At 41.8% G+C, this 20,251-nt stretch overlaps 1 protein-coding gene across 3 annotated transcripts; it reads right to left on the minus strand.

Annotated features, from left to right (window-relative positions):
* Positions 1-584: 584 nt before the first annotated feature.
* On the minus strand, positions 585-18,762 carry CDV3 (CDV3 homolog). Of its 3 annotated transcripts, none has more exons than XM_063124139.1 (5): positions 18,758-18,762; positions 10,557-10,636; positions 9,345-9,484; positions 7,547-7,700; positions 585-6,335 (listed from the first exon to the last, which is right to left on the minus strand). In XM_063124139.1, the coding sequence occupies exons 2-5, from the start codon at positions 10,565-10,567 to the stop codon at positions 6,209-6,211; spliced, it is 432 nt and encodes a 143-aa protein (XP_062980209.1). In that variant the 5' UTR covers positions 10,568-10,636; positions 18,758-18,762; the 3' UTR covers positions 585-6,208. The 3 variants fall into 3 exon arrangements, with proteins under 3 accessions (XP_062980209.1, XP_062980192.1, XP_062980201.1); XM_063124122.1 differs by lacking the exon at positions 18,758-18,762 and adding an exon at positions 18,216-18,740; XM_063124131.1 differs by lacking the exon at positions 18,758-18,762 and adding an exon at positions 18,216-18,738 and having other exon boundaries at positions 585-5,917.
* Positions 18,763-20,251: the final 1,489 nt, after the last annotated feature.

Here is a 20,251-nt window from a genome sequence, read left to right on the forward strand (position 1 = left end):
CATACAACCAGCCATGGAGGGAAGGGGGAAAAAAACACTTTAGGAACACAAGTTCAAAAGAAAGCATGTTTAGCAAGGTGAAGGTCTATGCAGATGTGCACATGGATCTGTGTAGTTTATTCTCAGTCCAGAATTTGTTTTCTTTGTTTGGGAACTTGATTTATGCCATTTTTTCTTAAATCAATTACATTGCTTTGCTTTCAAATCAAGCAACTGATACAGGAACAGCAAGTTCTCATCAATCAGATGTTTGCATGAGAAAAGAGTAAGTGACTGAATCTTGCTTTTCCTCTTATCGAACCGCTCACATGTTTTAGAAAGAGTTCTGAACACAGCCCCCTGCTGGATTCCAGAGGACAAGCATATGCATCTGTTGAATCTTTCTAAAGAAAATAGCTGGGCATTATGCACACATATTAAATGAGAATAATAAAAGGAAAACAGCATCTTCCTGTCCTGAGATTGCTAGCTGACTGCTATGGCAAGCGGACTTGGGATACATGCAAGCAATGGATAACTCATTGCTTTTTTTAAAAAAAATAAACCACATAAGAACAGTAGATTCATACAAGAGGGATAACAAACAGAGTGAACATGAGTTTATTTCATTCAGGGAGTTTACAAAAATTATAGTTGATCTTAAATTCCATGCAAAACCCAAAAACCTTGTTAATACAATTAGATCTGCACAGTTAATCACATAAAACCAGAAAGGGATGCATAAAGATTGAAAACTCAACCATGCCTTCTTGCAAAGTCCATTGTTACATGATCCATACATTTAATGTTTTGTAGAGAAGCTTTCTATAGTAGCAAAATACTGTAATGAAAACTAAGTTGAACATTTTCTTATTGTGACAGAATCAGCCAGTTGTCAGCTGATTAGTTATGTCTTGCACTTCGATAGCACCTTCCATCAGGAAAACTCAAAAGCATCTTACAAATAATTAAGTCAGCCTCACAACACCCCTGTGAGGTAGGGAAGGATTCTCTTTACAGCCTAGAACACTCAGGCACTCTAAGACGTCCACCCATTCCTATGCCATATTTGGAACAGACTACACTTTCATCCTTGCAGTGGTTTCAGATTTCCTCATCCAAGTTCATGGACGTTCCCTTGACAAGTTTTAATATTTTAACATTTTAAAAGAAGGGAGTAAACCATACCAGCAAAGATTACTTTATTACTGAACAAGTGACAAATTTATCGTTCTGAAAGTTACTTTATATATATGATCAGAACACTGAATTTCCATTGTAGTAACATTCCCATTTTACTTAACCATCAGAGATAAAGGTTACGTAGGTTCATATTTGCTCTGAGACAATTTCTAATCCTACACGATTTCTTCCTGTCCTTACACTTTCCTCTCTAACATAGAGCAATCCTAGACAGCTGGCAGAATGAAATGATAGACAGAAGTGACAGAATGCTAAACTATCCCACTTCAGATCTCATGTGGGGTATAATCTTTGAATGCTCTCCCCATAAAAGCCCCCTCCTCAATAACAAACAAGTACATTGGGGCAGGGTTATTATAGCCCTCTCCCCCTTAAGCATTTTTTTTTACTTGTAAGAAGTTTGTGGAGGACTATTCAAGACATGTCCCATCTAGCCCTGCAGTCCAAAGTGGTACAATCCAGAATTCTACCTCCTCATTCTGTCCAATGTGTAGAAAACCTCATATTTTAATTATATTTGATATAAATAGCAGGGCCAAAGAGGTCTTCTACTTGCTTCCTCAGAGTCTTCTCTTCCATTTACACTGAACGATCCTCTCCTGCACTTCCCCCTTTTCATCTGTCTTGTCTCAGACACATTAAATACAATGCAGGGTACAGTTGCACCAGTGATTTTTGGATGGCATTACATCAAGGAAGGAAATGAATCAATACATTTCCTTATGTAGTTATCTATGATGAACTTCCAGGATAGAATTCCTTTTAATATTGAACCTTTTACTCTTACCTTTTGCAGGAGTTTCATTTAATGCTTAGTGTAAACTTTCATTGTGCTAGCTGAAATGCCTCTATTCCAGATGGCATATAATTTTGCAGTTGAAATTTGCCCTGAGAACAGTCAGATTAACTGTTTCTGTTATTAGCTAGGCTTAGGCACAATTTAACCAAAATAATGCAATTTTAGTTTCAATTTTCTAACATTACTTTCAGCAGTTCACTCTCTTTGCTATAATATGGATATCCAAGGTCATAACAGCAGTATAAGGCCTCAGCACTAAACACTTCCACAAACAATTCCCACTGAAGTCAAGTATAAAGAGTATATAGAAGACACTGTCTATGCAGACACAGCTTTAACTGTTGAGTGTGAATGGCGGTAGGCTCAAGATGGATACTACCCACCTGATACTGGGTATTAAGTAGGAATAGGAGCCTCTGCATCTAGAGCCCAATCACCCAAACTCCTTGAAGTAATAGTTGGTGCTGTACTCAAAGCAGGTTGGGTTCCATACATCTAGACCCCTATTCAAATGTGACTGCCAATATACAGACAATCCAGCAGGTTCCCCAACAGTGTGATGTGATCACAATTCCCCATTGTATACAGGCACCGCTGTTAGAGCCATATCTGCATAGGGTTTGTATTGCAACTATATCATTATAGTATTTGTACAAAAGCCTCTGAAAATGTTGTAAAGGCTCTCAGGCACTCCTAATGCTTCCACAGAATGAGCACCCACCCCACAGGATCTCTTTACCAACATTTAAGAGAGTATCAGATAAATTAAAATGTTTGAAATAAAAAGGCTGTTCCACAAACAAGCTGTCAACATATATTCCTTATGCTACCAACATTTTAGATTAAAAACATGTATTTTTTTAGCCTGGCTTGTTTGACTCTCACATTTCTCTGAAGTTGGCTTTCAAGTGCTTACTGAAGTAGAGATTATGACTATTATATTTGTTTTGAACAGGACAATGACATGGGCTTTTAACAAAGTGTCAATAATCAGTGATACAGCTAGTTTTTATGGTCACTTACAAATATGGGACAATGGTCTACAAGAAGGATTCCAGTCTTTACATCCATTCATAGAATAGGTAGCTAACCTAAACACAAATTCAGAATGGATTCCTATAGACCAGCTTTGATTTCAGGGAAAGTGATATTCGTTATCAGGGCTAGATCCTTTTTTCAAACCAATAGCCAAAACTTCACTTGAAATTTACCAGAAATAACCTGGCACTGCCATTTGCACTTCAGATGAACTTAAATTACCTTCCTTACTCTCCTTATCTGTAAAGCAATTCTGTAACAGGATATATGCTATTACATCGGGAAAATAGTTGGGCATATATTAAGATTCAGAAAGTTCAGTATTAAAGGTGACAGACAAGCTATATGTATGTAAGTGCATCAAGCAAACAAGACTACACTTAGTCCTATAGGGAGAATCCAGCTGTATCAAAGGTACTAGACATCATGCTTTTTAGGGTTGTATCTTGTGTTTTTGAGAACGTTTCAGTGACTTAAGACAGTTCACTGGCTTATTGTTTTTGTTAAAGCAAGTTATTCAGTGTGAAAAAAAAATCTATGAGGCATCAATCTAGGGCAGGGGTGCACAATGCTTTTAGCCCAAAGATCCATATCCCATGTTTGAGAGGGGGGGAAGCACATATGCACACATGTATACTCTCTTTCCCACAACATCTATTCCTGCTCACTTGATATCTAAGTGATTACTGAGGGTAAAAGCTTCTCCCATCCCTGTGATTACCACCAAGACTTGTTTCCCTGCTGCTATTAACAGGAAAACCCATTTTGGAAACCAGAAAACAGTATTTCTCACCTTACTGTGGGGGAAGTGGGTGGGAGCCTGCTCACATCAGGGGCTAAAGGTTGTGCACACATCTAGGTCTTCAAAGAGTACCAAATTGGGATCAATGTGTGAGAAGTTCTGTTTTAGTACAAATAACTGTCATCCTCAGCAGTGCTGCTTCCTCATAAGTTGCCAGACAGCAATTCATTTGCCACTTCACATCAGTCTGTGGTCTTTGCTAGTGGTGGTATATGCAGGGTGAGGTAGGCAGTGAACAGATGTTATCAAGTTAACTGAAGGCTATCCATTCTTAGCATCAGTGAAAAGCCAATTCCAATTCTATGCATATTACTCAGAAGTAAGCCCAGAAGTAATAGGTCTTATTTCCTCATAATGTGCATAGAATTGCAGCCTCAAGTTTGATCATCATGATCATATATCAGCTTTGCCATGTTTAGTTTGAATGATGCACGACATCATCAAAACATGTGCATATTCATTATCCAGAAGCCGTGTACATTTCTATTTATTTTATTTATTGTTACAATGTTATCTTGCTCTGCCAATTATGCCTAAGAACTCAAGTGAAGTTAGAAAGGACAGCTTCATCTACACTATCAAACAGTATATTAAAACTTGATTCATGTGTAACAACAACCTTAATAAAATGCCAAAGTTGGGATTTAAAATTGTATGTTTCTGCTATGTCATCAAGTGACATACAATTTCACATCATCTTAGTTCTTTAGCTTTAATACCCTGCAAATGTTTTGTTGGCAAAAAGACACATTTTCAGGAAAGATACACAACTCAATGGTGTCATCTGTAGGTTTATTTCCAGTGATCTGGGCATCCACTGGCCTGGCTTAGCTGTTTCTCACAATCGTGTCAAACAGTTCTTTTTAGGGATAAAGCCAATGCCATCATAAGCGGAAGGAAGTTTGTTCTTCAGTAAATCAATTATTTCACATCATAACCAGTCTTTAATTGCAAAGTTATTACATTTTGATAATTACCAACCCATCTCACAAAGAAATACTTTTATGATGTCTGAATTCCTGCTCAAGATTCCAGGAAGTAGGAGGAGTCTTGGAAATCAGGAAATCAGCACCAGCCACATTAAGATTTAGGTAAGAGGGAAAATTAGGTAGGATTACCTTCTATATCCCAGGAACTTCTTTGGGAGTTGATTTGAATTCTAGTCACTGTCAATATCATACAGCACAATATAACAGAAATCTTAGTATATAGGTACTATTATACTATCTCTCCAAATAAATGGTCATGTAGGCCAGAAGACTGACCTACAACTGAAGTTGTCACTAAATCTTTGGGCAGCAGAGGGTAAAATGCCGTAAGTGCAACACCTTATTCCCAGAATATTTCCACATTTCAACCAGTAAGAAACCACAACAATAGACATTTTTCACAAGACATATAATTACTTCCATCCTGCAAATACAATAGTGTGTGCGACCAACAGCTGATACTTGCCATAATACATTGTTAAGGCTAAGTATATGGCATGGGTTTTTCAAAAATAAACTCCAGATACTAGGGGGAGCACAGACATTTATTGGCCAATGAATGCAAACTACAGAAATACTAATCGCTTGAAACCCAGTAAAGAAAAAGAAAAGTATGGGTAGTCTGCATATTTCATGCTGCTACTTGACTATACTGCAATTTCTCAAGCCAGGGGAGCAATTATTAAAATTTACATAGTTGAAACCAATTAATATATGCAGACTAGTGTCCCTACATTTTCTACCTGGATGTGTATTTTCTGGACACCTAAATAAAAAACAAGCTACAGCGCAACACTACACTGCATATTTTTGAAAGTGGTATACACTAGAGGTTCCTAGTAAATTATGGCTACATATGAAAGGATGTAATAAATGGGGGCAAAGGACAAATTGCTCATTTAAGGTCACTTAAATTTGTCATTTATAGTAAACCAGAACCCAGATGGCTGACTTCTGCAGGATTTCTGAGAGGAATCCAGTAGAGCTGGCTTCGAGTTTCAGATGGCCACTAAAGAGTTGTAACCTTTTCCAGAAGTTGTGATCCACATGGTGTCCACAATGAGTGCAGCAAGTCTGAGGTAGTCAACCCTTACGAAGGCTCAGTATCTGAACATAAAAAAATGTGAAATAACCACTGGCTGCAGAGTAAAACACTGGGAACTCTTGTTCGACCATTTACATTAATTTCCCTCATATCCAAAGAAGAAAGTCAGGTGTACCAAATTAAGCATATTTCCATAGTGCAGAAGAGCCAATCACTTACGTCAAAGTAGTCTGCACTTGTTGCAGTAGATCCAGCAGAAATAAGACGGCACGTTCATAATAGGTGTAGTTTAGTTACCTTAAGACTGGAAGGGTATCAAATTACCATTCCTTAATTGTAATGTGTGTGCAGCTTTACTGATCCCCAAGCACAGCATATTGGTTGTCTAGCTGAAGTTTAGTTGCCTGGGTTTTTGAAACCTCATCCCTACCTCTAGTTTTGTGTTTTACTACTTCAAAGCTCTTCTCCATTTCTTTATCCCTAAGGGAAAATAAATGTAATCAGTAAGTGTCTTACACACACTTGCCCCTTAGCAATACTAATTCAATGACACTAGTTTTGGTTGCAAAGTTCCATGGCTAGGGCCACTGACTGGGTAATGGGCCACCAATCCAGGGAGCTACAACAGGCATGGCTAAGGGCTTGTGCATGCCAGTGGGATGACATTTCTTTGAACAAGCCTTTGTGCCATTTCACAAACTGCTTTTGAAACATCAGTGGCAGAACCAGGATATGCTGTTCTAACACTGAAGTTCAAAGCTATGCTGGAGAGAGCTAGTGGTGCAGTTCGCTGGATTGTGGCCATAAACAACCATGCTAATTCACACTCCCACAGAAGTTTGAACACTGTAACAATAAGTGAACAATTATGAATGTTAACATCCCGTTGAATGCAACGCTGAGCAAGCTGTTCCAAAGTATAGGCCTAGATCCAAAGTACTGCAAAACTAGTTCTTCACATCCAAGAGAGATTTGAACTTTTGTTTCTCTAACGGAAGCCCCTCTTGCTGCATGGCATACCTCTTCCAAAATATGGTGTGTGGGTTCATAAGTAGTTTTTGATATGGCATGGATGTGTGTATGATGTCAAAACTTTAAAAAATCCTACCAAGCACACTCAAGGTCTTGGGAGCACCTAAAAGTAGCTCAGGATTTAAGTCACAATCCCGGTTTAGTGAGAAAGTGCGAAGAGTCTCCTGTAAAAGCCATTTTTGTCAACATACTTTATTCTACAGGCAGACAAAACTGGAACAAGGTCTAAGTTGTGGTTTAGCAAAGCAAGCCACCTCTTAGGCACGAAATTAAAGCAATGCCTATTTATGCTGTTAATATATAAAAGTACTGAAGTCTTGCAAATAACAAAGTGAATTTAAGATCATACATGGTTGTGATATGACATCCTGAGTGGGCACAGACTGAAACTTTCAAACTTCTACCATCCCAACCCTCTGAACAGCTTTCTCTAAATTAAGTAACTATATAAGAAAGCCTCTTATTCAAATGTGTGCAAATTCAATCCACATGCTGCTTAGGCATACTTGCACTTAAAACCTGTTTGTATCTTCTGCTGCCAGTCACCCTACATACTTGTTTATGAATTCTGGATAGGTTTATGATGCTTTGAAGAAGTGGTTGGGTGAAAAAAGCAACTTTACAATAACTGCGCAGAGTGCTGCTATTACCATACTTACTTTCTAGTATCAATATGCTTGGCAGTGGACTGCAATGATGGAAACTGTGCATCGCTATAGATCTCTGGGGGTCCTTGTGGCACTTTCCGTGTCCTGGTTTCTCTTGCACCAGGTGGCCTATATACCCCACTGGACTGCACTGGTTCTGGGCTTTCTGCAGATGAGATAGAAAGGTTTTCTGAAACAACCCCATGTAATTAGATGAATGGAGAGGAGCCCACTTTGTATACTTCAAATCTGAGTGATATATATTCCAGCTTAATAAAGCTATTTAAGGAGAAATCCTATGTCCTCCAGACAGCATCGGGGGAACATAAGATTGTTCAGTTTCTGGGCTTCAAGGTCAGAAACAGGGCTCTGACCTCAGAGCCCAGAAACTGTGCTTCCTGTCCCCCTCCCTTCCCCCTGGTTCCATCTCTGTCCTTGGAAACGGAGCATGGAGATGGAGAAAGGGGGCATTCTCAGGTGCGGGAGGGGACTGGGGCACTGGCCTTACAAGCACCCCAAACTCCTTTCCCCTTCCGAAATGCCACTGCTAGATAGGCGAAATTGGCCAGCTAGCAGAAATGCAGAGCAGCTGGAGAGCGGAGACTAATATCGCCTCTGTTACAGCTGCCCTGCATTGGATATTCGGTAGCCTCCGAGTTTGAAGGCTGCCAACTATCTTCATACGATTGCACCCTAAGTCTACATTTAATATATCACCTGGTATAGAGGAATTTATATTCCAGCAGGCAACCTATTATCAAAACAAAAAACCCACACCAGCTGCATTCAGGTCTAACAAGAAACCATGGTTTGTTGTTACAGGGATGTATTATAGGTTCTCCCTTTCTTTGCAAGCAATGGGGAAAAAATCTGAAGCTGCTGTTTTTAACAAGCCAGTCTGCCTATTTGCCTAGATATGTAAATTCGTGGTTTGTATAAATTATAGTTAGGGATTATAAGCTAAAATGAGAGTTGCATTGTTCCAAACTGCAAACACAACCTTCAGATTTGTTCTACTTGTGCTAGGATTTATCACCATAGATTGAAGCTATGTCTGAATGCAGATACTGTGTTGCAACAACAGAATCTAGAAGCGTTTTTAAGGTGACAGTTAATTTTCCAATTGTTTTACAGTTAGTCTTAAGGAGGAAACATTTGTTAGTCTGCTTAAGAAAGCTCATTATGCAGTCTACGATGTATAGCAAGCCAAAGAGAAACATTCTGCACTTCCTTTTGGGCAAAAACTAGAGTATAATCATGTCTCCTATTGAGCAAATACAACTGATGCATTCTATCAAAATGACAAGTAGCAGTAATCTTATACTCTGCTCTCACCTTCTTGTGGCAATATTATGAATTTATTTTCTTTCTCCCCTCCCCCCCCAAGAATTCCAAGATATATAAAAAAATAAGGTTTAATTATTAATGAACCTAGTAGCTCTGGCACCTAGGAATTTGATGTGTCCTTCCAGCAATGGTTATAAGAAAGCATGGAGGTATGGGCAACATACTACAACTATTGACAAATGGTTGTACTGTGTTGCTACTTACCACTACACTGGTAAAAATGGATTTAATTTTAACATGTAAAATGGACCCACTACATTCTCCACATAGTTCTGTCTACATGTTTCATTTTCTCCACTGAAAACCAATCTTACTAATTTGTAGGCATCCTCTTTCGTAACATAGATGTTTGAACTCGGCAGCTAGATTTTGATTAGCAGCAACAGAAAGCTCAAATTAAAAAAGAAAGCCCAATACAGACAATTCAACTGATATTCCTTAACAAACCCAAACCCAAACTCACCAATAATTTCAGCAACAGGTGCCTGTTGTGTAGAAGCAGACTTATTCCAAGGACCAGACACCTTCTCCATGCCCCCACCTGGTTCTTCACTATTATCTCTTGGCTCTTCTCTCTTATCACCTTCATCATCATCTTTTTCACTGACAGGAAAAACAACATCACATGCATCAAGCATGTACATATAACACATTGTACACTTTATTATTTATTTATTTATTACATTTATAAACCGCCCCATAGCCAAAGCTCGCTGGGCAGTTTACAAAAGTTAAAAACAGTGAACATTAAAAAGTATACAAAATTTAAAAGCATCAAAACCATAAAAACAGTATAAAAACAACGGTATCTATTTAAAAACAACAGTACATATGAGGAGAGGTATATTGTAACAGGGTACTGTAATATCCTTCTATTTCCATGACATATATAATCCAGCATCTGTGCAATATGATATATGAGAAACTGTTAGCCAATTGCCACACAGCATCTTTGAGAATGACATTTATCTCAATCATTGCAAAGAACAATCTTTTAAGAATGGGATGTGTTCTTAGGTTGTTTTTCAATTATACTTAAGAAGGCTCAACATGGGATGGATTGCATGCGTATAGTTTGCTGATATCTTTTTACCAAGCAGCGTTGCTGAAACTGGACAGGCATCTAAAATAAAGTGAACATCTCCAATCCTGTATATTACCATACAAAAGGATGAAGTCTGATGCTAACAAAAGAAAGAGCAAGCAACTAGAACATAAGCATTTCATAAAGTTATAGATCTGTAGTTGCAAATAAAGGGAATGCAAAAGATTTAGGGCTTCATAAATCATAGAACTCAAGGGATACGAGAGGCTAAAAATCCCAATATACATGAAGCTCACATTTCAATCACTCCTCCTTGTTTTTTGATGCATCCAAGCCCTGATTTCTGACTGTCTTATTCGGAGAGGAACAAGCCAGAGATTCCAATTCAGACATAATGCAAAACAGACCATGGGCAGAAGCTTCCTAGTTTAGCTGTTCCCACTGACAGGAAGAATGAACAGGGAACAACCAAACAGCATGCACCAATAAGTTTGCTCATTCCTGATGTATTGTTATGTATGAACTGGCTCAATTTGATTGCTTTGAAGCAATGCAAGCATCATGTGGCAAGTTAAGTTTAGAAATATCATTGAATATTTTAACAGATGTATACTTTTAAGACAGTAATACCTAATTTGCATGGATTGAACTCTGAGACCACTGTAGTCAATTATTTCTTCCTGCTCAAATTCCTTCCAGTCATCTTCTTCCTGCAAGATACAAACATTATATAGGCTCATTATCAGTACTTCAGATTATTTTGCTGTGTCATAAGCCTAGGTTAGAAGCACACAGCACATTTCAAGAGTTCAGAGCATTTCACACACATTAGGATAAGAAATGTTGGATTATTTCAGAGTTGTTACCCCTCCAACAAGCCATGTAAATGATACCCAGCACACACCACAGTATAAACAACCAACCTTGGTTTGTTTAAACCACAGTAATTATGCGAACCAAATTAGTGAGTATGCTACAATTCTAAATAGGTAATTCAAAACATGACCCAAGTGCTTTGCAAATCTCAACATGTTTTTTTAACTTAACATTACACCATTTTTGTGTTATCTAACTTGGACCCTGGATGGAACAGACTTTAAAAGAATGAAAAGCTTAATTTTTTTTAAAAAAGGACATAATTGCTTTACAATTTGAACATGCTTTTCAAGATACCAAAACCTCTTTGCAGCAGGCATAAACACAGTATACTGTGTATGTTTGTTTTGAGGCATGCCATTCTTTGCCCTACTTTTCTCCCATTATGTCACACAGTTCTTGGGAGTCAGAGCCAGTTTTCAGAGAAAAATGGTGACATCCTGCTGTGTAAATGAAATGCTGGGTATTTGGATCCAACCCAATGTTTTCCTTTGAAGTTATTATCTACCTATTAGCAGAAAATTAAATTTCAATTGGCCAACCATTATCTATGGGGGTGGGGACAGTCTTCGGCCTGCGGAGACTTCAGCACATTCCCCCCTCCGGTTTCTGCACACAAGAGGAGATGAAGAGCTTCTGCCTTCATTTCTGACTGCCCATGGACTACTGTTATGTACAAATTTGTGGTTACTCCTAGCCATGCTGTAATATTCTGGTTTGTTTTAATGGAAACTGTTGCAGATGGAGGAGGCAACAGAAGAAGGAATAACACGAGCCTGAGGCTTGCTATGAGTTGTTCATGACCAGCTATTCTAAAGTATGTTTAGGATTATTATCTAATCTGAACTGGGGGTTGCAAAATGTTTAGATAATCAGAAATAGTTATAGTGAGCTACAGGTATAGAGATTAAGTGTGATACTAATTTAGATAGTAAGATAAAGATTCAAACTCCTTTTCTCTTGGGGGTCACAGAATCATAGTGGAGTTGGAAGGGGCCTATAAGGCCATCGAGTCCAACCACCTGCTCAATGCAGGAATCGACGTTAAAGCATCCCTGAAAGATGGCTGTCCAGCTTCCTCTTGAATGCCTCTAGTGTGGGAGAGCTCAAAACCTCCCTAGGGAATTGGTTCCATTGTCATATTGCTCTAACAGTCAGGAAGTTTTTCCTGATGTCCAACTGGAATCTGGCTGCCTATAACTTGAGTCCATTATTCCATGCCGTGCACTCTGGGATGATCAAGAAGAGATCCTGGCCCTCCCCTATGTAACAACCTTTCTAGTATTTGAAGAGTGCTATCATGTCTCCCCTCAATCTTCTCTTATCCAGCCTAAACATGCACAGTTCTTTCAGTCTCTCCTCATAGGGCTTTGTTTCCAGACTCCTGATAATCCTCGTTGCCGTCCTCTGAACCCCCTCTAGCTTGTCTGTATCCTTCTTGAAGTGTGGTGCTCAGAACTGGATGCAATACTCAAGATGAGGCCTAACCAGTGCTGAATAGAGGGGAGCCAGCACTTCAAGCATTTTGAAAGCTATACTTCTATTAATGCAGTCCAAAATAGCATTTGCTTTTTTTGCAGCCACACCACATTGTTGGTTCATATTCAGCTTGTGATCTACAACAATTCCAAGATCCTTCTTGCTTGTAGTATTGCTGAGACAAGTATCCCCCATCTTGTAACTGCATTTGGTTTCTTTTTCCTAGGTGTTGAACTTGGCATTTATCCCTATTAAATTTCATTCTGCTATTTTCAGCCCAGCGCTCCAACCTATCAAGATCACTTTAAACTTTGTTTCTATCTTTCAGGCTATTAGCTATCCCACCCAATTTTGTGACATCAGCAAATTTGATAAGCATTCCCTCATCCAAGTCGTGAATGAAAATGTTGAAGAACACTGGGCCCAGGACTGAGCTCTGTAGTACCCTGCTTGTTACCTCCTCCCAGTTTGAGAAGGTACCATTGATAAGCACTCTTTTGAGTCCGATTCTGTAGCCAACTGTGGATCCACCTTAAAGTTGTTCCATCTAGCCCACTTTTAGCTAGTTTGCTGATAAGAATGTCATGGGGCACTTTGTCAAAAGCTTTGCTGAAGTCAAGATATATTACATCTACTGCATTCCCACAGTCCACAAGGGAGGTTACCCGATCAATGAGATCAGATTAGTCTGGCAGGATTTGTTCTTGACAAATCCATGCTGGCTTCTAGTAATCACTGCATTGTTTTCAAGGTTACAGATTGACTTCTTTATAATCTGCTCCAAAATTTCCCCAGGGATGGATGTCAAACTGACTGTTCTGTAGTTTCCAGGTTCCTCCTTTTTGATAGGGACAACAATAGCCCTCCTCCAGTCATCTGGCACTTCACCCATCTTCCATGATTTTGCAAAGATAATAGACAGTGATAGTTCTTCTGCCAGCTCCTTTATTATTCTAGGATGTAGTTCATCGGGCCCTGGAAATTTGAATTTGTTCCTCAACCATTTGTTCATTTATCAATCTCAAACTGCAATCCTATCCCTTCAGCTTGTACTTCACTTTTGCTGGGGGAGAGGTCATAGACCCACTTTTGGGAGAAGACTGAGCCAAAGTAGGAATTGAGCACTTCGGCCTTTTCTTTGTCATTTGTTATCAATTTGCCATCCTCATTAAGCAGTTGAAACACCATTTCTTTCCTCTTACTATGCACATACCTGAAGAAAGCTTGTTCGTTGCTTTCAGCATCCCTTGCTAGCCTCAACTCATTCTCAGCTTTAGTCTTATTTAATTATTTAGAATATTTATATACAGCTCCCCATTGAAAAATTTCGGAGCGGTGTACAAGATAAAATGAAAATAAAAACAGAATAAAACAGTTAAAACAAAATTTAAAAGAAGCAAAAACAGAAATCCAAGGCTGCATATTAAAGAAAGGCTTCTTGGAATAAAGATGTTTTCAGGAGGCGCTGAAAGGAGTACAAGATTGGCGCCTCCCTGACCTCCAGAGGCAGGGAATTCCACAGGAGGGGCGCCACCACACTGAAGGCTCTTCCCCTGGTGGATTCCAATCGGAGGATGGATCTATGTGGAACCACCAGGAGCAGGCCCTCGGATGACCTCAGTGACCGGGCAGGTTGGTAAGGGAGAAGGCACTATCTCAGGTATCCTGGTCCCAAGTTGTTTAGGGCTTTGTACACAAGTACAAGAACCTTAAACCTGGCCCGGTAGCTAATAGGCAGCCAGTGCAGTTCCCTCAGCAGAGGAGTTACATGCTGGAAAGGGGCAGCTCCACACAACAGCCGAGCTGCAGCATTCTGCACTAACTCCAGCTTCCGGAGCAGCTTCAAGGGCAGCCCCACATAGAGGGGTTGCAGTAATCCAATCTTGAGGTTACCAATGCCTGTACCACCGTGGCCAAGCTATCCCTGTCCAGGAGAGACCATAGTTGGTGAACCAACCGAAGATGGTAAAAGGCGCTCCGAGCCGTGGCGGCTACTTGAGCCTCCAATGACAGAAATGGGTCTAAGAGTACCCCCAAACTACAAACCTGTTCTTTCAGAGGCAGTGCAACCCCATCCAGAACAGGCAAAGAGCCTGTCTCCCAGACTCGGGAACCACTCACCCACAGGACTTCCGTCTTGCCAGGATTCAGTCTGTTTATTGGCCCTCATCCAGCCCATTACTGAGTCTAGGCACTGGCCCAGGACCCGCACAGCCTCACCTGATTCTGTTGTCACAGGGAGATAGAGCTGCGTGCCATCAGCATATTGATGGCATTTAGCTCCAAATCCCCTAATGACCGCTCCCAACGGCTTCATATAGATGTTAAATAGCATTGGGGACAAGATGGTGCCCTGCGGCACTCCATAGCTCAATTGCCAAGAGGCCGAGGACTGGTAACCCAATGCTACTCTCTGAAAACAACCCCGTAGGTAGGACCGGGAACCACTGTAACACAGTGCCTCCGATGCCCATCCCACGGAGTCGATCCAGGAGGATACCATGGTCGATGGTATTAAAAGCCACTGAGAGATCGAGCAGGATTAACAGGGTTGCATTCCCCCTGTCCCTCTCTCAATAAAGGTCATCCATCAGGGCGACCAAGGCTGATTCAGTCCCGTAACCAGATCGGAACCCAGACTGGAATGGATCTAGATAATCAGTATCCTCCAAGAATGCCTGCAGTTGCTCTGCCACAACCCTCTCAAGTACCATTCTTCATGCCATTCCTACACTTCTGTGCTGTCTGTACTCTTTTTTTGTAGCCTGGCCTTCCTTCCACTTCTTATATGTGTCCTTTTTTGTTTTCAGGTCATCTCTAAGCTTTTTGTGGAGTCACATTGGTTTCTTCTGTTGTCTTCTATTCTTTTTCCTTGTTGGAATTGTTTGTAATTGCACCTTTAAAATTTCCTTTTAAAAAAATTTCCACCCATCGTGGACTCTTTTTCTCATTAGGCTCATTTGCCATGGGACCTTACTTACCATAATTCTGAGTTTACTAAAATCAGCCTTCCTAAAATCCAGAGTACGTGTATGGCTACACTCAGCTTTTGCTTCCTTTAAAATCAAGAACTCAAGCATAATGTGGTCACTTTCCCCCAAAGTTCCTGCAACTGCCACTTTATCCACTAAGTCATTTCTATTGATCAGTATCAAGTCAAGGGTAGCTGATCCTCTAGTTCTTTCCTCCACTTTTTGTAGGAGTTACCAGCCAGAAATGTTAGGAATTTCTTGGAAGGGCCACTTTTGGCAGAACTTGTCATCCAACAAATATCGGGTTAACTGAAGTTCCCCCATTACCACTACATCACATTTCCTTGAAACACTGGCAATTTGCTTTTCAAAAGTTTCATCCTCGTCTTCTACTTGATTGGGTGGTCCGTAGTAGACTCCGACTATCACACTCCTTTTATTCCTTGCCTCATTTATTTTAATCCAGATGCTCTCGAGGGACTACCAGGCTCATCGTCCTGTGTTTTTGTGCAGGGATAAGTATTTTTAACATAAAGTGCGATTCCACCTCCCTTTCTATTTCTTCTGTTCTTTTTGAACAAATTATACCCTTCAATTGCTATATTCCACTCAAGGGAATAATCCCACCAAGTTTCAATTATACCTGAGCGTTTGACCTTACGGTTGATACGTATAAAGAAGATTTCATAGAGGCTTCTTTAACCCATTCCCTATGGCACTTGCTCTTCATGGCCAGGTATATGCATACAATTGGTTGTCACATAGTCAGGGGGGGGCTTTCTTCATACTACTTCAAATGTCTTTCTGGGCAGCTCATTGAGAAGTGACTAAAGCTACATGGTGACAACAGCACACATTAACTGACAATATGGAGCAGCAACCACTGGAAACAATTCAGAGTAGCCTTCAATTAGCTACATGCTCGTAGACAATTGTAACAATTAGGAAGAATTAATTAGTGAGACTTGGTGTGACAAAGTCTGCTTTAGGGACAAGAATAGAAAGATGTGTCATCTTAAAAAAGTTGCATAAACCTCAAATCTTGAAAGCTACTGATCATAGATTTAACTCTCCTATGAAGAAAACTTACAATTTCTGGCTCTTTAGCTTAGAAAAAAGGCTAGTAAGGGGGACATGACTGAGATGTATAAAGTCACTAGCTGATATGCCTGGCATTGCTCAGGTCTGTGAATAGTGTTTATAACATGCCACTGTGATGGAGTCACATAGAGGATAAAGCAAGTTTCAATATCTCCTGGAATTTACTATCATCATATGTAGTGATGACTGGCAACTTGGATAGCTTCAAAAGGGGTTTAGACAAATTCATGGAACATAATGCTTTCAAGGGCTATCTATTATCTCCAAAATCAGAAGCAATATGTCTCTGTATACCAGTTGCTGGGGAATATGAGTGGTAGGGTGCTATCGCAAGCTACTGCTTGTGGACTTCCCACAGACAGCTGGCTGGCCACTGTGGGGCTGCACTCCCCCTGAAAAAATGGGTATGCAGTTTGGGGGTGATCCAAGATTCACCACTGTCATTAGAAGCCCAAGTGACTTCTGTAGCATGGAGCTTCTTTTATCAACTTTGGCTGGTATATCAATTGTGCCTGCTCCTTAATCACTGTGATCCATACGCTGAAAACCTCAAGACTGGATTACTGTAATGCTCTCTATGTGGGGCTGCCCATGAGGCTGGCTCGGAAGATGCAGCTAGTGCAGAATGCTGCAGTGAGGCTGGTGCATTGAGTGCCTTGCCATGCACGCGTAACACTAGTGCTCAAAGAACTATACTGGCTGCCAGTCAGCTATTGAGATATTATTATAAGCTCTTAAGAAGTTCGGTCCAGGTTACCTGAAAGATCACCTCTCCCTATATACGATCTCCAGGGGAGGGCTTGCTGTTCACACCACATTCTGCAGAGTCCCATCTGGCAGCAACACAGCAATGAGACTGCTCTGCGATGGCACTTTCCCTCTGGAATGACCTGGCTTTTTCCAACCATTAACTTGTCCAAATGTTGTGCTTTTAGTGAGATGTATCATTTTATGTTTTATAATTGGCTGTAAACCACTTTGGAATGTTGAAAATGAGAAGCAAAATAGAAGTGTTCTAAAAATAAGCTTGGACTGATCCAACCTAGCACTTATGCTATCATAGCCAGAGCGAGTGTGAAAACGTATTACAGAGACAGATGTTTAATTTGTGTTACATGGAGAATGCACCAGCCAAAGATTTAAACTAAGCTCTTCAGGAACCACTTTCAGAAGGCAATCAGAAGGTCTGGAAGAGGCTACATTCCTGTGCTACCGCTACAGCTGATAGTGAACACTCACTTTTGCTCTGCTTCAGTGTTCACGATTTTAGGAACGCAGAAAACTCCCTTTTCTACCAGGTAGCAGTAACCAGCTGCTACAACTCAGGGAAAGCCACGGACTGAATGGTTAAAGCCACGCCTCTGGATGCCAAATGATTAAAGGCTACTATCGAGACAGTTTTTAAAAGCTGCCGGGTCAGTATCGGACAGCCTAGTCAGATCACAGGGCGAGAAGTGAGGTCCTGGCGCTGATACGAAAGGGTCGGCGATAGTAGAAGTGGAACAAGCCTAGAGAATTAGGGAGAATTCTTCCTCTCCTCTTCCATTGCCTTTTTGTCGCAAGCGTGACACCACACACCCCGCTATTCCCGAATGGGAGGGGCTCCCACGACCCCTGAGATCAGCCACCACCCTCCCCCAGGAGTCACGGTGGTCGGTGGGCACGATTTCCACGCGCCCCATTCCAAGGCCAGACGGGCCTGGCCAGCCCCGCAGCAGCGCCCTCTGTTGAGAGGAAGCTACCAACGCCCACAGGAAGCACTCGGGGAAAGGGCTCCTCCTAATCTCCCCCCACCCCCATCTCCGCCGCCCAAGTTCCTGGCCATACTTGAACCCAGGACCCACCTAATCCCCACCCTTACCTTGTGTGCCGCTCTAGCAGCGGCGTTAGTATGAGAGGCCGTTCCGGAGCCCCCTTCGGTTTGCCGGCTTCCCCCAGCCCCACTGGCGGCAGCGGCGTTGGAAGAGGCGGCCGTGGAAGCCGCTCCCGTGGCGCCTCCCCGGCTACTTTTCTCTTTCCGTTTCTTTTTGTCCCGCTTCGCGAAAAAGTCGTCCAAGCTTCTCTCCTCGGTTTCAGCCATGGCGGCAGAAGCAGCTCCTCCTCGCGCTCCGGTTCAAACCGGTTATGACTGACCCGACGCGCCTTCCTCGCGCCTCACGGTCTCTCACTCGGGAGAGCTGTTGGGCTCCGCCAAACCCTTGGTAGTTGAGGGGGGGGACAGGAAGAGAGGGCGAGTGGCGACCCCCCTCACAGGTGAGAATCCGGCACCACCCAGCAGCCTCACGTGCGCCTGATATCTGTCTGGTGTCCTGCCGCTCCCGTTTACCTCAAGGGAGGCAGATGGTACGGTCCCAAACCGCCGCCGCCGCCCGCGCGCTGACTTTTTTTTTTAAAAAAAAAAAACTCACGCGGCGGAGCCCGTTCGAAGGAGAACAGCGGCGGCTTCCGCTCTCCACGTTGGTGGCCGCCACTTGACACAGCCAAAGGAAAGGCGGGGGTGGGGGAAGGCGAGAAAAGAGAAAAGGGAGGAGTCAAGAAGCAGGAGCTTTTCCAACGTGGTACTCTAGGCGACGCCTAATTGGGTAGCGTAGCGGGAAAGGCGGAGAGCGCATGCGCTACTCTCGTGCCGACCAACCCGCCGAAAGGAAGAAAAGGCCCTTTGAGCCAATAAGAAGAGACGGCTGAGGACGGCCTTGTGCGTATCGAAGAGCGTGCCGGCAGGAGAGGACGTTAGAACTGGCACTAATGATTGGTTCAATGTGTTCGAGGTGGGGGGGGGGATCGTTGGCGTGAAATGGGTGGAGCTGATTACGTGGGGGATGAGGTGCGCATGCCCAAGAAGTAAGGCCGTGAAAGCTATGAAGTGATGCTCTAATTTGGGGCCCTCCAGACTTTTTGGCCTACAACTCCCATGATCCCTCACCGTTGGTTATGCTGGCTAGGGCTGATGGGAATTCCAGCATCAAACATCTGGAGAGTTGAAGTTGCACATACCTGTGAGGATAGATATGTGTTTAGTATGGGTCCAATTTTGTTCCCTGTTGCTTTGCGCTTGTCTTCAATGAGCAGAGAGAAAATTGACATGGAGGAAATGGGGACGCCTGGATAACGACTCTGTTGGTTTGTTCTTCCAGCCCTTCTTGCCTGAGTTTTGTGCCCATAGGTAGTTCACTGCTATTAATTGGGGGTTGAATTAAAAATGCCCCCCATAGGATTGCTGTGTATCAGCTTTATCAGTTATGTGTTAGGCAGGAATTCAATAGATGCTGCTCTTTCCCTTCATCTTGTAAGGGGTTTGCCTGTTGTGTAGCTATTAAAGGACCCACACATTTCCCTGCATTTCGCAGCAAGCTGCACATTAGAATTACCCTTAAATGCCCTCACATTGTAGGGCTGCAGTTTTTATTATAATGCACAGTTACAAAGTAAGGACAGTCAGACTATGTCATGTTGTAGGGGCAAAGCAGGTGATTCTTCATAAAAATAGATCTATTTGTAGGTTTCTTGATTCCTGAAGACCGGTGAATTACTTAAAATATTTATATTTCAAATCAAACTGGTCAGCTAGTTAAAATGTATAATGGTAGGACATATTTTGAATCACCCTTATTTTATAATGTCCGTTGTTCTGGGGAAAGGAGAGTGCAGGATACAACAATTGCAGTAAAATCAGTATAATTGAATTCATTGCCTGAATTACAATTTAAGTGTAAATCCCTTGTGTGGTTTCTGGATAACAGATTTTTTTTATGTGAAGGAAAAGCACTGGACAAACAATGCATGGACTATTCCTGCCTTCAAGCTTGCAACAAGCCATTTGAGTAAAGCTACTGTGAGCAGGCACTGCTGCATGTTATCTGAATTGGCAGGCTGGAATTCCACCCATGACATTTACTT

The sequence above is a fragment of the Elgaria multicarinata genome, chromosome 1, assembly GCF_023053635.1.
Source record: "Elgaria multicarinata webbii isolate HBS135686 ecotype San Diego chromosome 1, rElgMul1.1.pri, whole genome shotgun sequence".
In the NCBI taxonomy this organism is placed as follows: Eukaryota; Metazoa; Chordata; class Lepidosauria; order Squamata; family Anguidae; genus Elgaria; species Elgaria multicarinata.

Excerpts from the sequence above, each read along its gene's own strand:
- CDV3 (XM_063124122.1), bottom strand. The coding sequence starts at position 18,434 with ATGGCTGAAACCGAGGAGAGAAGCTTGGACGACTTTTTCGCGAAGCGG. Across the intron at positions 10,637-18,215 it reads CTGCTAGAGCGGCACACAAG|GAAGAAGATGACTGGAAGGA; the intron begins GTAAGGGTGGGG and ends TGTATCTTGCAG. Across the intron at positions 9,485-10,556 it reads GTTCAATCCATGCAAATTAG|TGAAAAAGATGATGATGAAG; the intron begins GTATTACTGTCT and ends TTTTCCTGTCAG.